This window comes from Penaeus japonicus, unplaced genomic scaffold (genome assembly GCF_977035675.1).
Source record: "Penaeus japonicus unplaced genomic scaffold, GWHDUDI00000001_assembly GWHDUDI00000026, whole genome shotgun sequence".
Classification (NCBI taxonomy): Eukaryota; Metazoa; Arthropoda; class Malacostraca; order Decapoda; family Penaeidae; genus Penaeus; species Penaeus japonicus.
The window spans coordinates 1171840-1189339 of NW_028234428.1; the positions used below are offsets into that span (position 1 = coordinate 1171840).

The 17500-nt window shown below is 41.9% G+C and overlaps 1 protein-coding gene across 8 annotated transcripts in view; it reads right to left on the reverse strand.

The window, feature by feature from the left end:
* The window catches only part of LOC122242210 (transcription elongation regulator 1), a 20021-nt gene that overhangs the window by 7 nt on the left and 2514 nt on the right, over window positions 1–17500 (reverse strand). Inside the window, exons 2-20 of one of the 8 annotated variants that reach the window (XM_042999458.2) lie at window positions 14929–15229; window positions 14371–14481; window positions 13724–13879; window positions 13191–13554; window positions 12446–12469; window positions 9792–10039; window positions 9345–9615; window positions 8828–9003; window positions 8565–8698; window positions 8203–8404; window positions 7852–7992; window positions 7426–7526; window positions 7014–7272; window positions 3165–3320; window positions 2599–3042; window positions 1980–2213; window positions 920–1074; window positions 444–630; window positions 1–250 (exon numbers count right to left, since the gene is read on the reverse strand). The exon at window positions 1–250 is cut by the window's left edge and continues 7 nt beyond it. In XM_042999458.2, coding sequence (XP_042855392.2) covers window positions 32–250; window positions 444–630; window positions 920–1074; window positions 1980–2213; window positions 2599–3042; window positions 3165–3320; window positions 7014–7272; window positions 7426–7526; window positions 7852–7992; window positions 8203–8404; window positions 8565–8698; window positions 8828–9003; window positions 9345–9615; window positions 9792–10039; window positions 12446–12469; window positions 13191–13554; window positions 13724–13879; window positions 14371–14481; window positions 14929–15229 — 3883 coding nt within the window. In that variant the 3' untranslated portion in view covers window positions 1–31. Of the gene's footprint in view, window positions 251–443; window positions 631–919; window positions 1090–1979; window positions 2214–2571; window positions 3043–3164; window positions 3321–7013; window positions 7273–7425; window positions 7527–7851; window positions 7993–8202; window positions 8405–8564; window positions 8699–8827; window positions 9004–9344; window positions 9616–9791; window positions 10040–12445; window positions 12470–13190; window positions 13555–13723; window positions 13880–14370; window positions 14482–14928; window positions 15230–17500 lie in introns of all 8 variants that reach the window. The other 7 variants (XM_042999457.2, XM_042999455.2, XM_042999454.2 and 4 more) reach the window with 7 other exon arrangements.

Below are 17500 nucleotides of genomic sequence, written 5' to 3' on the forward strand. Positions count from 1 at the left end.
TCTCTCTCTCTCTCTCTCCTTCCTCCTTCCTCTACTTCCGTCTGGTGGGCTCGGAGGCGGTGGGAGGGGGCGGGGGGCCTCGCTTCTCCAGCTCCTCCATGTAGGCCATGAGGATCTTGGAGCGCTCCTCGGGCTGGCAGTCGAGGACGAGGTACCGCCGGTCCTTGCGCAGCACCTCCAGGATGTCGCGCTGGTGCTGCTCGCCCTCGCCGCACATCTTCAGCGAGCGGTGGGTGATGCACTTGGTTTCCTGGGTTTAGGGGAAAGTTGATTTCATCGTTATCATCACTACACTTTTTTATTGGAATGTCATCTACATCAAACATTAATTAAGGAGAATCACAAGGATCACTAATTTGCAATCTGGCCAAGTGGCAAGGCACAATAGATACACCACTCGAGCCTTCACTTCCACTCGCTCATGATTCACTGCGCTTCCTCACCTTCAAAAGTTCCCTAAAATCTGCTTTAGCTGCCACCAGTTTGTCCTTGAGGTATTCGCGGAACTCCCTCTCGCACTTCTTGTCCGAGGAGGAGAACTTGGTGTAGCGGGGGTCGTCCTTGAGCTCCTTCTTCAGGTCCTTCCAGTTAGAGGCCAGGTGCAGGTCAGGCAACTCCTCCAACAGTTCCCTGAAGGATGGAAGGACGTTCTTGTTGTGAATGGAGTGCGAGATACTAATTGAATAATTCAAGATAATTGAATGAATCAAGAGATAAAAAGAAATAGAAGGAAACTAGTTAAGAGTATCACGAGCTTGGACAAATGACATGCAAAAAAAAAAAAAAAATAGCGTCCCTCTTTCTCTCCGTCCAGTTTCCCTAAAACTCGATGGAAAAAGACGACGACGACGAAGAGAAAGAAAAAAAGAACTAGAAAAGCCAAAGAAAAGGTAAAAACAAAAGGCCAAATCGAGCCTACCTGAACTTCTCTCTCTTGCGCTTGGTCAGATTCTCGACGTGGTTGTTGAAGAGCTTCTCCTTCTCCTCGCGGTCCAGCGCCCCGGCGGACTCCCAGCGCGAGTCCTTCTTGAGGGACTTCTTGGCTTCCTTCCAGGTGTAGTCTGTGCTGCGGACCTGCGACAGCGGAAACTGCAACATTACTTTTTAGAGCCCATCCTTCGTTGGATCAGTTTACATTCCAAAAGATGAATGAGTGAGAGCCCCTTGAAACAGGTCAGCAGAAAAGAGGATGATGGCGTGGGAGTTAAAAGGCCTACGGAATGTAATGTCCTATTGGTTGGGGTGTACAAGACGCACCCCAATTCTCATTCATTCTTAGGGAAAAGGGATCTTCCTATCTTCATGTATTTATCAGTTAGGCATATCTTTCATTATCTATTGGCAAACAACTTTAGTATATCATAGTTTACACTTTGATTTTATGTTAAGATATGTTCTCCTTTGGTGTGTTCCTCTCTGATCTTTATCATATTTGCAAAATCAATGATTTTAAGTAAAACAAATCGAGTGTAAATTAGAGCAAAACAAAGGAGGATCTACGACTGACGGTAACGCATTTTGTTTTTACTTGTTATATATATTTTACATCAGCTTGAACGCCTGCAATCTTTTTTTATTTTATCATCTGTGTGACTATAGCGCTGGTATGATGTCAATTTGAAGTCATGATTTGCCGTATAAGGTATATCTTACAGAAATTTCCAATAACAATTTCCCAATGTTTGACCTCCCCATTTCCTAGCCTAAGGGTTGCTATCTTTACCTCTCTCGTGTGCAGGCTACACAATGTTTTTGAGTCATTATTGAAATAACACGCATTTCGTATTCCGCGAATTTAGTTATATCTACACAAGTAAGTAAATGTGAACAACATTCCTTTAATTTAGAGCCGTGTTTCGCAACGGCGAAAATAAACCTACCATCTTCAAAATACCCATCTTTTCTGGCCTGTGACGTGAGACCCCCACTAGCATTGCGAGTGAAAGCAAGAGCAAGTACAGCAAGAGTGCTAGACTCACCAGGTCGGCCAGGAGTGCGTTGAAGTTGTGCACGGCCTCGTCGTGCTTGTGTTGCATGCGTTCCTTGTCGCGGTCGCGGAGGTGTCCCGCGAGCGCCCGCTGCACCTCCTCCTCGCGCTTTCTCAGCGACTCCTCGATCCTCCTCTGGCGCTCCCGCTCCTCCTCCTCCGCCGCCTCGTTGGCCTCGCCGTCCTCGCACTCCTCCTCGGCTCCGTCGCTCCCCGTGTCCTCGCCCTGAAAGGGAAGACGCCAGACCCTGTAGTGCCTGTTCCTCGGCGAAGGAAGGGGGCAGCTATTTTCAAAGGCTGATCACATTCCATTTCCAAAACTGATCATAAACACTAATTAACTAATAAATCTAGATATAAAAGCTCAATGGGAAACAAGAAGCGACATGCAATTAGAGAGATTCTCTGAAAAATGTATTTTCGCTACACACTAGACATAACTTGAAAGCCATTTTAAGGAAAAGTTACTTAGATGCAGAGAGAAAAATTGAAAGTAATGCCCTGCTAGTTTTCTTAAGCTCTATCGCACGAGACCGAACACGCGCGTCCCGAGGGCGCAAACGGACACCAAGAAAGACCCATACCATGCCAGGCAACTTGACGCTCCTAACCTCGCTCTTATGGTTGTCTTCCACGTCTTCTCCCTCTTCGTGGTTATTGTCATGCGCTTCCTCCTTCTCCTTCTCCTTTTCTTTTTCCTTCTCTTTCTCCTTTTCCTTTTCCTTCTTCTCCTCTCTCTCGCGCTCCTTGTCCTTGTCCTTGTCTCTCTCCTTGTCCTTCTTTTCCTTCTTCTTCTCCTTGCGGTCCTTCGACCTCTCGCGCTCCTTGCTGCGGTCCCTCGACTCTCTGCTCCTCCTCTCCCTCTCCTTCTCTCCTCGCTCTCGGTCTCTGTCCCGCTCGCCTCCACCGCCTCCTCCTCCTCCTCCTCGCTCTCCTCCTCTCTCGCGATCTCTGTCGCGCTCTCTCTCCCTCTCGCGGTCACGGTCGCGGTCGCGGTCCCTCTCCCTATCGCGGTCCCTGGATCGGTCGCGCGAACGCCGCCTCTCTTCCTTTATCTGAAGAAGAAAGAAAAAGAATCATGAAAGTCCTCCTCTCCATCTATACTCATCCTCATAAAGCACAATCAAGCAGGGAAAGCCCCTAGTCCTCCAAGCAACCAAGCAACCTCCGGACGCACCTTGACCATGTAGTCCCTGAACCAGTCCTCGCGCTGGACGCTCGACTCCACAGCCTTGTATCTGGGGTCACTGTCAAGTTTGCGCTTGACATCAGACCACCGACTGTGGCGATCAATGTCTGCCTCCTTCAGCATGGTAAAGAAGTCCTTTTTGATCTAAGGTTGGGAGAAACAATTGGAAATGTCATTCACTCGGGAAATCTGATGGTTCGTTTTTTCTTTTTTTTTTCTTTTTCTATGCAACTAAGTTTTAGTGTTATCGGCTCTCTGTAAGGCAAGAGGATTATGCGCTCTCGCTCTCGCTCTCTATCTCTCTCTCTCCAGTCTCCAGCACACTGCCAAAGATGAGGGAGGGGGGGAGGGGAGGGGGAAAAAGGTTAAAACAAAAATCCTATTAAATATATAGCCTGTAGGGATGGAAGCTTTTAAATAGTCCAAGGGTACAGGAGCACCTGAAAGGAAAGTGTTTTCTTATGTTGGAAAAAGAGTTAAATTAAAAGGAAACGGGGGACTTGAACCACCATCCATCATCCTAACTTTAGTTGTATTCAAGTGACTCTCTTTTTTGTGTTTTTGAGAAGGACACTTTATTTTTCTTCAAGAATATAAAGACAGTTATTTTCTAGTAATGTTTGCATTTTGTATTGAGATATACATTGACAATACTGCTTTTTTTATATATATATTTACAAAAGAAAGCATTTCTTCCTGAGTCAATCATGCATAATTACAAGAGGACCTGAGATGACATACTAAGGCTCGGTAAGTGAGGATCACAAAACATGGCAAACATGACACACCTTCAATGCTTTGACTTTGGAGAGGGACTGATTTTTCTCTGGCTCTTTAACTGACACCAACTGGCATGGCATATGACTTTCAAAAAACAAAAAAGTAAACAACAAGGAACTCTTTGAGACTTCAAAAACAGCACTGAAGGTTGTGATCATGTTTGATTGACTTTAAAGAAATCGTCTACATGGTAACATTCAGAATAAATAAACATCTGTGTACGGGTAGGAAACAAAGCAACTGCTGGTTATTATTTCCCAAGAATAATCAATCATCTGCAACTACATTTCTGACTCTGCTTACAGACTTAACACTAAAAAATATCTTCTAAAAAAATTCACAAAAATACCTCATGAACTTTGTACAATCTTCCAGGACAACAAAATTCCAAATGGATATATATATATTTTAACATTGTATATCTTCACTCATAACTTGTTTTATATCATCAATTCAGCAAACAAAGTTGTACTATTTGTAAGTGATCATATCATATATATCTGAGTGCAAAATGAACAGTAGTAGTAGTAGTATAGTAGTAGTAGTAGTATTTGACAACTGACTTGAATTTTACTGATTAAAACGTAGCAAGAGATGGCTCAGTACCAAAAACATTACATGCGCTTGGCTTTATCCCGCTCGCGGGCAGAGAATAAATAGAGAGGGTTGTGGTGATGGTAGGAGTGGAGGTGACGGAGGACTCTCGACCAAGTGGGCCACCCGGACCTTCCAGCCAGCACCGGCAGCGGCAAGGGGCTGCAATGCGCGACCCAACATCAACAAATGTCATCACAGCAGGGGGATGCGAGCAAGCCCACACTTGCCGTGGGGTTGCCGTGTGGGCTCACTCGCACTACCTTAGTTAGCTTCGTCTGGGCTCTAACACCAGATCGGCACCACTCAAGACGGCTTCCGGTCGGGGATGAATTTGCTGGTGCGTTGTGTTAAATAGGGTTTAAGCTTAGTTAGCTGCTTCACTCATCTCTTTTACATTAGCTGAGTTGAATTAACATGTAATGATGATGATAATAATAATAATAATAATCATTATTTTTGTCTTCTTTTTTTTTTTTGAGAAACTTTTTTGGTTTTAAAAAACATTACACATGCAACTTGGCTACAATAATGAACGTTGCAAAGATATTCTCTCATCAAGGAGCTAGTGTGTGTGTATATATATATATATTGAGTCATCCTTGTTCTTACTATTCATATGGAGCATCTGTTAACAATATTAATCTATCATTGAGTTTTCATTCATCTGTACTAAAAGAGAGGGTGTGTAGAGATCAAAACATCTAATCTGACACAAACATCAAAACTACAACCTGAGCAAACAGGTACAAATATATATAATATATATATATATATATGGTAAAAAGTGTATATATATATATATAATAAAAAAAACATATATACAAACGATACAACCTGGAAAGCTTTTTTTTTTGTTCTTTCTTTTTAATACAAAGAAATCCTGAAAAGAGATTTGTTTATTTCTCCTGAAAACGAAAAACTCAAAAAATAAAACAATAGAATAGAATAGGTAACAGGTGCAAGTTTCTAAGAAAAAAAAAAAAAAAATTGTATATATATATAAATGGATCTCTGAGCTAAGCAATAACGAACCTAACAAGCTTATAAATTCCTAGAAGCATCATTTGAAAATAGTAGCTTATATTTCATCACTGACACTCCTTTACACAAATATACAATATAGAAGTAAAAAAAAAAAAAAGAAAAAAAATTAAAATAGAAAAAAAAAAAAAAAAATGTATATGATGTACTTTTAAAATGACATCTGATGTATCAACAACTGTATATATGCATTGTCACTTGCAGGAAAGAACTGGTAATATGTTATATGATACAAAAGCTATTACTTATCTATCAGATAGGAAGAAGTTATACCAATGTGATTTTTTCCAAACTCATTTCTTTCTGTCTTAAGATTAAACAGTCAAATCTTACTTGGTCCAAACTTAACTGTCATTTCAACCACCAAAAAGTCACTTAGCTCTGGAAATTAGGTTAAAAAGCCTGAAATGTAAAATTGCAATCATAATGAATCATGTGCCAAATGCTCAAAAGTGAAGTGACGTTAATCTAAAACAAAACAGAAAAAATAGGCATACCATGTATACTTTTTTTTTTTTTTTTTTTAAACAACAAACTCTTTTTCTTCCTAAAAAAAATAATAAATAAAAAAATACATAACAAATAAAACAAAAAAGTTATCAGCATTTCTTTTTTTTTTTTTGTCTTGAACTTTTCTTAAAAGTAAAAAATGAAAAAAAGAGGAAAAAAAAAAAAAAAACCCTAGCCCACCTAAATAACCATTTTGTGCACACACACATACACTCGGCATTTTTGCATTTCGATAGGCAACGCGTGCATTCCATTCAAGACTACTAATGACTGGCTCTTCAAAGGCCAAAGAAGAGATGTAACATAATAATCCTTCCTTTATGACTTAATTGGGGGAGTTTTAGTTTGCGGTTCCGTGGCAAAGAGCGTGAATTGCTACATCTGTTGAGGGGCCAAGGGGGTTTTGGCTGCTGTTCGAGAGGGGCCGCATATTACTCGAGTCTTCTGGACATTCTGACCGGATCTTTACTTTCTGAACACCATGAAGTGGTAATTTCAAGATGATAGACAGTGCTTCATTGAGGTAATGTTCTTTAAAATGTATTAGTCTACACCTGCTAATTATATGGGGAAAACATTCAGAATTCTACAACTAAACTAGATTAAAATAAACTCTTTAATGATGTTCACTACCATTAACACAAGTATCCAGATTAAATAAAAGAGCAAAGAAAACCGAGGATGACCTTGAAATTTGGAAACTATAAGTGCGAATTTAAATTGAAAACCTCTCGCGGCAGTAAATCTTGAATGGCCGCTCAACAGGCTCAGAGCAGATGGACTGCTTTGTGAGTTGTTTAGGGGGACGTAGCTGGGAGTCAAGGGGACCAAGAGACGAGAGATGGACCTGTGTGTGTGCACCCCGCCCTCTCTTACGGCCCCGAAACCTGCCGGACGGGGGGGCCTTACCTGCTCGCGCTTAGCCGCCTTTTCCTCCTTCTCCCGACGACGCACTTCCAGGAGGAACTCGTCGAAGAGGCTCTCCCGCTCGCGCATCTTCTCGATGTTGCGGAAGCGGTCGTCCTTGCTGTACTTGGCTGCGAAGTCGCTGAAGGACGACTTCCCGTTGAGCCCGGCCTCCTCCAGCAGCTTCCGGAACTCCTCCTTGCGCTCCTTCAGCTTGTTGCGCTTCTCCCGCCTCTCCTCCTCTGCGCGCTCCTTGACGTACCTGAGGGGGACAGGGCAGGAGGATGGGATGTGTAAGTATGTGAGGGCGATGTATAAGCATGAGTTCAGGTATATACATATGTATACATATATATATACATTTACAGACACAACAGGAACAGAATATAAGAGGAGAATAACAGAACAGACTTACTTCTCAAACACCTGCTTCCTTTCTCGGGATGTGAGCAGAAGGTATCTGGAGTCAAACACAATCTTTGAGAGTTCCTTTTCCCAGGAGCTGAAAGCTGATACCTGCAAATTTAAACAATACATATGTTAAGAAAATTAAGAAAATGCAATACATAAACAATCTAATCTTAGTAGATAACTAATTGACAATACTGACAATCTACTACAGAATATCTTTCCAAAATTACTAGAAATATCTTCTTTAGGAACTACAAAAAGAAAGAAACCCACGATGTTATGAAAATAAACTCATTCACATTGATCTTCACCAAACTATGAATAATAATTAACGATAAATAACCATAACATTACTACTATTGCAAATCCTACTAGTAGTAATATAACCACAAATTAAAAGTATGAAATGAAAAAGGAACAAAAGCCTTACCCCTTTCTCTGCCAGAAGGTCTCGGAACTGCTTCATGCGGATTTCAAGTGGCACGATCGCTCTCTCTCGGGCCGCCTTGACCTCTGCCTCAATAGCAGCCTCCTTGCCAATGTCTATGCGCTTCACGTCCTCTTTGACTTGCTGCGAAGATCGAGAAAAGAAAAAATGTTCATAATTCATTCTGATACATGTGCCAGCAGTATTTCTGAATGAACACACATGTACACAAACGGACATACAAAGCAAGCAGACACGGTCTCCCTCATTCACGCTACCTTCCTCATTTATCATAAATGTCCTTCTTTCTCTCTTTCATGCACTCATACACCACCACCTTCCCTCCATACTCACACTAATGATGGTCGGCTGAGTGGTGGCCACAGCTGAGGTTATGAGTGTCTGGTCTGTGCGCGCTTTCTTGGTGGCAGGCTCATCCTTCGAGGGTTCCTCGGCCTTGTTCTTGAGTCCTACCACCTCTGCAGGAGGATTGTTCACCATCTTCTCTACATCAGGGCGGTCCATCAGATCTGGCGGCTTCTCCCAGACAGAAGTTCTACAACAAGGTGTAGTTAGTGAATTGAAAATCAATGAATAGAAAGAATGGAATTAAATCTATAAGCTTTCACCTCTGTTATAGTTAAATGAATCTTTTCTAAGACACTTAGCTACATGTAGATATAAAAATTTGAGAGGAATTATAGAGGAAGACTTACTTAGTGGTTGGGTTGTAGTAAAAGACCCTGCCATCTCCTGTCCACACAACACACCAAGGGGTTCCAGATACAGGCTGTGAGGACACAGGCCGACTCAGGTCCTGTTGGCTCTTCTGGTCATCTGCATCTGCGTCCTGAGAGAAGATATATGAATTTTAAAAAATGCATAAATAAAAAATAAAATCAAATAAAATCATATATTTTCAACCCTGGAATATACAGATTAAATTAAGATGAACAACCCACTCTCTCTCCACTCTTACCTTTGAATCATCATTATCGACCTCCATGGGGGTGTCTTTGTTATCCGGGGACTCTGCTCTGTCGCCGTTCACCTTGGGTGCGGTGGTCTCCTGTATGGGCTTGGTCTCTGTGCCTGGCGCTCCTGGGCCGGAACTGACTGATAACGTGATGCCCTGTGCGAGGGCTAATCTTGCCGCTGTGGAAGGAAGAAAATGTTATGAACAATGCGAACACCATAATACACTGACCACAAGGTGCATCAGTTGCTCTGATGATCCTACTGATAGACTGACTGCACAGAAATATAATAATGTTTGTAATGATAGCATTAGTGGTCATAAGTACTGCAAATATAAATATGGGCTATTCATATATAAAATCCTCTTTTTTTCTCAGAAATATATCTTTGTAATTATAAAAATAAAAAGTAACAATTGTAATGATAATAATCAATATCATTATAGTAAATAAACAAGATAAATGTTTTCAAAATGGTGAAAAAAAAAAAGACCCAGGAATTGCAAAGTCCTAACTCACCCTCCAGATCCTTCATTGCCTGCGGCTTCTCCCACACCGACTCAAGAGTCTTGGAATTGTAGTAGTAGCTTCTGCCGTCGGGGGCCTTGTGTTCCGTCCAGTGGGCTGCCTGAGAGACCATTTCGGGGTCTAGGTTGGAGTCATCTACCGAGGAGGACGGGGCTCCCTGTGTCACAACAGTTGTGCTGCTCTGGACAACAATGGCCGAGCCAGTGTTGGTCACGGAGCTCTCACTGGTCGTGGTGCTGCCACTGGGGCCTGTGCTGCTACCCTGGAAGTGAAAAAACAAAAGAAACTCAGGGTCAAAATATTGAATAACGGTAATACATTCAGTACAAGGTAAATAACCAACGGAGTAATACAAGATATGACAAACTTAACCCTCCCTTGGTTCGTAACTCTACACTCCAAACCATTATGTCTAAAATGCCACGTGGGTCAACTCACATCAGGTCCTGTTAACGATTCAGGTTCATGCTGCTGTTGCTGCTGTTGCTGTTGTTGTTGTTGCTGCTGTTGCTGTGGCTGCTGCTGCTGTTGCTGCTGGTGGTCGCCCATGGGTCCTGGCATCCCACCCTGGGGCATCCCCCCCATGCCTGGAGGGGGCATACCCCAGCCAGGAGGTCCCATGGGGGGACCCGGAGGCATGCCGTGCCCATAGCCATTCCAACCAGGACCAGGACCAGGGCCAAAACCTAGCCATACCAAAGGAAACTTGGTTCAAAACACGGCAGATAAATAACACGTAACGCTGGTTGCTCTCGAGAAATTAATTTTTTAAGAATAATAAAAAAATAAATGCATAAATGAAAAATGAGACTTAGAACATAACCAAAATGCTTAGCAAAGATAACCAATTGCATAGAGAATGATTACAAAAATTAGGATATTCAAATCATGTATTACAACAATATTACTAGATTGGTAGGAATCCCATTACCTCAGAATAAGAGTAAGAGTGAGTGTGAGTGAGAGTGTGTAAGAGTATAAGTATAAGTATGAGTGTGAGTGTAAGTATGAGTATGAATGATAGTATGAGTGTGATTATGATTATGATCATGATTATGAGTGAGAGTGAGAGTACAAGTGTGAGTGTTTGGGGCTGTTTGAAAAGTTAATCGCTTAGCCAATTGGTGAAACACAAATGTCCGCACTGACAGGTATCAGAGAATTAAAAGGGGCCGCACCAAAACTGACGTTTGAAAGCAGGGCCAAGGAGACCAGATTAAAGAGCACGAGGCAGCAATGCATAATCCAGGTAAAAAGGAAGAGTTGAGAGGAATGGATGAAAATTCCAAAGAGAGAAACTTGGTGACAATGAACACCACAATGCCAACACAATCTAAAAATAATAATAATAATCATCATCACAAATACTTTATCAATATTTCTAAGTCATTCCTGCGACCTTGCAATACTTGCCAGGAATATTTACATAGATGACATGTATCCAACATGTTGCAAAATGAAGAGGGAAAGCCTACCTACGCAGGGGGAGGGGAAGGGAGGGTCAATACCACATAGCTTTACCGTTTACAAGAAGGTTCCAATTCTACGTTAATGATTATGTCGTAGCTATCCTATGTTGTCCTGTGACAAAATATCTTTACGCTAAAAGTTCATCTACAGTAAAATTAATATTTGCATCCTCTAAAAATAAGAAATGTACAATTTATACACAAAAATGTATACACATATACATACACATATGTGTACATATTCATATACTTTATATAAATATAAATAAATAAATATATGCATATATGGATACACTAAATACACATACAAAATAAGAAATGCAATATCTAACAGAACTTTTCAATGATGCGCAGGCATTACTGAGAAGACACAAAAGCACAGGAACATGACAGGAACAGAACATCAGCTGGCCAGTAAGCATGTCACCTTAACATGAAATACCACCAACACAATAATACAAAACCACGTACACAGAGTTCTGCAAATATAAACGTTCATTCCAAGGCATCACAACATACCAATTGCATTTCATATTCTTGTGTATATCCTCTGATATACACAACCTCCTAAGCTAGACACTTATTCCACATAAACTATCATTAACCCTCTCGTGACGGGTGGTACACTACTGTACCGTGCATATTAGGCCCGTTCGCTGGGGACGTGATAAGGCGTCGTTTATTCAATTGATTTAGGCCTATGCGTTCAAGAGCTCCGGCATTGTGACATGCAAGGCTGGAAAGCTCCCGGCATGAATGGGTTAAAAAACAAAAACAGTTGGCATCTGCTTTGTGACTTATTACTGTTTATTGTTTTTGAGTGCTAAGGATGCCTACAGAGTATCCCTTAATGAAAAGTTATTATCAAACAGTTTATTTATCTAAGCTTTCCATGAATACCCCCTAAATTTCAACTGTTCTGCAACTTTCCTAGTGTACATCTAGATAGAGATCACCATCAACCGTATGCAGGTCAACTTTTAATCGTTCTATGGCTCCTTTTGTTTGATGCTATGACAATGTTGTAAAGGAGGAGAGAAAGAGATACTACCAGAAGCACTTTCACCATCCAGAACTGCAATATGCAGCTTAATCTATCCAAATCGCAGCTGCAACATATTTTAAGTCCCATTTTCTTGGAACAACTGTCTCTTCTGACTTAAAAACCTCAAACCCTAGATAAATGGGCAGTCACATCCTCATCCACACAAGAACTTCCCTCCAAATGCATTCTGTATGCAATCAATGCAACCAAAATAATGTCAAAACACTAAAGATTTAAGAAGATATAATAGAGAGAGGTAACAAACTAAAAAAAAAAAATCTGTCATACAAGAAGCTGGCAGTTCCTTGCCAGTCACTGATGTAAAGAAGAGCCAGCAATCACAGTTCTCAGTACAGATAATACGAAAAGAGGTAAAATTATAATCAACAATCACAACAATAATCAGGTAACAGCTAAAATTCAGACATAGAAAAAAAATATATATATATACATATGTAACTATATTCATCACTTGGGATACAAAACTACTAGAGGAAGGTTATGAGAAAGGTATTAAACACAAAACTACCAACATACACAACACCCACAGTCAACAACAAATCTCGGCTAAGTCTCACCGGAACCAAACCCTGGGCCAAATCCTAGACCGGTGGGGAGGGAAAAGACTGGACTTAGACACAGGGACACAAGAGTCTGGAACATCTATACATACAGGGTTTATTTAAAGATTCTATGCCCTCTCTCAGTGCCAAACTAGATCTGCATGACATACTGTCTACTAGGTATATATATGTATATCTTAGCTAATTAAGTACTTTCATTTAATTAGTAAGTAAAATGTATTTCAGGTATATAAACTTTGACATTTGCAAACTTAAGTCCAACTCTCTTCTGGGCACACACATAATTATAGTGATAAAAAGTAATACGACAATATGAGCCTCATTTCATTCAAGTTATTCCAAGAATATAATTGATCTAAACAAAAGTAAAAAATTAATATATATATATATAAAATGCAACTCATATCCTTGGGTTGAATCTCATTTGCATTAGAATGTTGCCTGCTCTTTCAGGGATAGAACATACAAGGCTAACCTTACCTCAAACACACTCCTTTTACCATCTGTTCTTCATGAAGAAGGTAATCAACATCATTTACACTATTCACATGTCTCTGCAAGACAGTTAATGGACATCCAATATAGAATTCCCTTCACATACTTCCCACAGGACACCAACAATGCCTGATCCCTTGGCCTTGACGAACCAACCCCTTGAACCCCCAAGAGCCTTGGCCTGGACAACTCAACCCCTTGATCCCCCAGAGCATCCCTGCCTTTTCCACACTAGCCAACCCACCTGGAGGTCCTGGAGGCATGCCGTAGGGTGGAGGTCCCCCCGGGCCTGGGTAGGGGCCACCTGGGGGCATCCCAAAGGGTGGACCACCAGGTGGAGGACCCATACCCCCACCAGGAGGCCCCCACTGACCCTGGGGCCCCTGCCAGCCTCCCGGGCCGCCCTCGCTGTCGTCACCGTCATCATCCCCATTCTCTTGGTTCGAGGGCCCGTTGCTGCTGCTGTTGCCCCCGCCTCCACCCCCCGGACCCTGCTGGTTGCCGCTGCTGTTGCCCGAGTTACCTCCCGCACCTGAATTTGGTGGCCCACTGTTGCTCCCCCCCTGGCTGCCTGGCGTCACTCCTGCTGCCTGAGCCATGGCTTCAACCTGTTTGGAAAGGAACCAGGATAGATACTCATCTATATTAAGCTCATGTGAAGGTATAATCACATATGCTCATATATGCCATGATAAGACATTTCCCTTCAAAAATAAAATAAAAATATTTTCCATAAAAAAATAAAATAAAAAATAAGAGAAAAGATAGGACACAAACCTCTTGCTGTGTGAGAATCTTGACCCCTTCCCCCTCCGGCTTGGTCCACGTGGTTTCTCTCGTGCGCGCATTGTAATAATATGACTTTCCCTCGCCTGTCTTGGTCTCCACCCAAATCTCTCCACTTAGGTCCATTCCACCGAAGGAATTCTGTTGCTGTGAGAGACAGAGAGAGACATATGTTGGATTATTAACCAATTTCGCGATAGTGTATTTCCTGCTTTATTCCGTTTGTAATAGACACTTTCCTTTCTGACACAATACCAAAAGATAAAATTAAGCAAACTGAATGTTGCATCTACTTGAATGCACTAATGATGTAAATAAGGATAAGAAAATATAATAATCATTCGACTACTTTAAATAACAGCCAGAAATTACTATTACCTCAAAAATAAGAAAAGAAAAAATATTCAAAATTATCTAAGAAGAAAAACAAAAGGAAAGAAAAGAAAAGCCAACTGAGACACACACACAAAGGAAAGAAAAAAGGTTCCCTCCAAAAAAAAAAAAGGCCCAAACTAATGTTAATCTAGAAACAGGTAAAAAAAAAAAAAAAAAAAAAAAAAAATCTACCAACACAAAAACAAGAACCGATTCCGGGAATCTTTGCGAGCACGGGAGCCGCTGGTCCGCGTGCGACTTACGTTCTGGTTGGGCTGCTGGCTGGGCGGTCCCCCGGGACCCGGTGGCCCCATCGGTCCCCAGGGTCCGGGCGGCCCCATGGGGCCCATCGGACCCATCGGCCCCATGGGAGGCTGGGTGAGAGAGGAGAAAGACACAGGTGTAGTGAAAAAAAAACGCACACAAAAAAAAAGGACTTACATTTTCATCTCCAGTGTTTGTTTCTCTTTCCTAAAAGCTCGTGTGAGGATAGAACAAAGAGCGTCGACTCCAAACTGCTCCCACATACCATAAAACACACACAAAAAAACATGAGACGTAAAGAGGTATGCTGTTTATGAATCTTGAACATTTTTTCTAATCCATTACAACTCTTAGAAATAAGACTTTGAAATCAAATTCCTTCAGTTATCAATGTCATTCTTCTCAAACAAAATACCTCTCAACCAAAACAGATCACAAAGAAGAAGTGCAGAATGACTGCACTTCTCTGAAAATGTCACACGGAGCACAAGAGACGGAAATAGAGAGAGAGAGAGGAAAGTGCACAAGAAAAGTGCAGACACCTTCATTGGACTCACCATGCCAGGAGGCCCCATTGGTCCCCCCATGCCTGGCGGAGGGGGTGGCATGGGGCCCCAGTTGGGGTCATATGGGGGTGGGGGGCCACGTGGCCCGAATCGCGGTCCTCTGGGACCAAACGGCGGGGGGCCTCTGAACCCCGGGGGTGGGGGTCGGAAGCCGGGTCCTCCTCGGCCTCTGAAGCGAGGGCCACCGGGGCCTGGGGGTCCCCCAGGCCCCCCGGGTCCTCTTGGCCCCATAGGTCCCATTGGCCCCATGGGTCCCATAGGGCCCATGGGTCCAAACCCTCGCCCTCTTCCTCTGCAAAGAAATAAGTACAAGTTTTAACATTCGGATGGCTGGGATGGATGAAAGTGAGTGGAAATCATTACACAAAGTTCAAGATCAAATTCTCTTCTAAGAATAAGAGAAGCCTCCTCATCCAAGCATATCATTTTCTCTCCTTGTTAATGCCATGAGGGAGGGAGGGAGGGCAGTTGGTGATACTGCTTCAGTTCTAGCCACTGCACTTATCAAATCAAAACTTTTTTGGATTTTGACATGTTTTAATAATTCTGTAAACTAAATAGAGCAATCATTCAGAAAATAATTACTAAAAAATATACAAAAACATAAACAATGGTCAAAATGAATACAAAAAGTATTGCTATCGAAGATGTTATCCAACTGGTAAGTTATCCTCAAATAGGGGGGTAGCTAAAGCTCTATCTTGTCAGAATATATGTGAAAGAGTTTTAATGGCTTTCACAGGAGAGAAAAATGCAGAGGCCATCATTACTTGATGTGGTCCTATTGAGCAATCACCAAATTATATATAAATATATATGTATATGTGTGCATTATATAATTCCACGACATATAGTGGCAAGATTGAGCTTGGAATGGTTCCTTATCTGACAACAGTGGAGAATTGCTGGTCTTCCCTGGACCACCAACAGGCATGGAGGCAACACCAATCAGTGAGTCCAGGGAAGACACTTGCCTATTTACTAAACATTATCAACAAATCTTAGGAATCTGTATGTTTTATGAGTGCCCACTATAAGAAAGAAAACATTCTGAAGCTATGGCCATGGTACATAGCATTTAACATCACCATTTTTTCCTTTTATGGCATTAAAAGATAGTTACAAATGAAAAGCAGTTTCTATCAATACCTTTCACTGTTATGACACCATTGTAGGTATCCTAGGGTATACCAGACTTTCCTTTGACTGATCCAGTGCACTAGGTGTTGGGTCAGATGTAACGTAAGTCTTAATACGAGTTGGTTTGGGAAGATTTCTTATGAAACGTTCTGAGGTTCATCTTTTTTCTCTGAGATATAGGACCAAAAATGCCCACTGGATCCATTGCCTACAAGCCTGCTAATGTCAATATAAACTTCTTTTTCTTCATTCATTGGATTAGGTCAACATTCAGAATACCACCCAGTTACTAAATACCACAATATTGTTACCAATGGATGCTTTTCACCTTCTACTATTCATATGAGTTCATGAAGGAGATTTGGGTCTTCATCCAATACTGATAAACAATCGACTGACATGCCTTTGTTTTACTTGATGTGCACATGTATGATAAAAGAGCCATCTATTGGAAAACTAACTTATGGACATTGTTTTGCTAAAGATACCTAATCAGAGCTACTCTTACATCAACTTGCTCTTCTTAACCCATTCGCCCCAGAAGACATGCTAACATGTTTCATGGTTTTGCATCAGATGCCGGGGACGAGATATTTGGGCAAGGCCGGTGCTCGGGGCGAGCGAGTTGGCAGCCCAAGCTCGCGGCTTGTGCTCCCGAGAATCTCAAGGCATTAGGCTTATGCATTCGAAAACCCCAGCATTACGACCATTCAAAGCCGGAATTGCCCCGGCGTGAATGGGTTAAATCACACATGGTCCTTATTTTCGGAAATCCGATGGACTGACTTTTTGAGACTGTTTTAAGCCAGCTGCCCCATCCTGAAGATGTGTGTTTGCAATATTCATTCCACTAAGGGATACACACTGGCAACATGAGATAGACATTGACCATGAAGTCAAAAGGATTATTGTCAAATAAGTAACCAGTGTGAGCCCTGCCTTGCCAGAATAGAGGTAGAGGATGCTTATTGACTCTTTTCCCACAGTAGCTCTAGGCAAAGAGGCAACCCCAATATCTGTGCACACAGTAAGGGTGAGTAAATGATGAAGGAACCACATTCTTTTCATTACTATTTTACAAATGACAAACATATGGTATAACTACAGCAAATTTGCAGCGTAAATCAATACAACTTATTCATTTATAATCTAGTTATTTCCATGACCTGCTTCATCCTCTGCCCAAGATTGTGGGTACAGGGGAAATTGCAGCTTACATCCACAATATATGAGAAGAGGCTGAGAGAAATCAATCAGAACCACTCTTATGGTGTTAAATAAGGCAGCATTATTCTGATAATCAACCCTAGATTAACTTTATTCTAACCTAGACTGCCCCCCCCTATTAACCCTTTGACGTCGGTGCGTCACACCCGTGTGACACAGCTAAATGCCAAATGACGGGGGCGACACACCAGTTTGA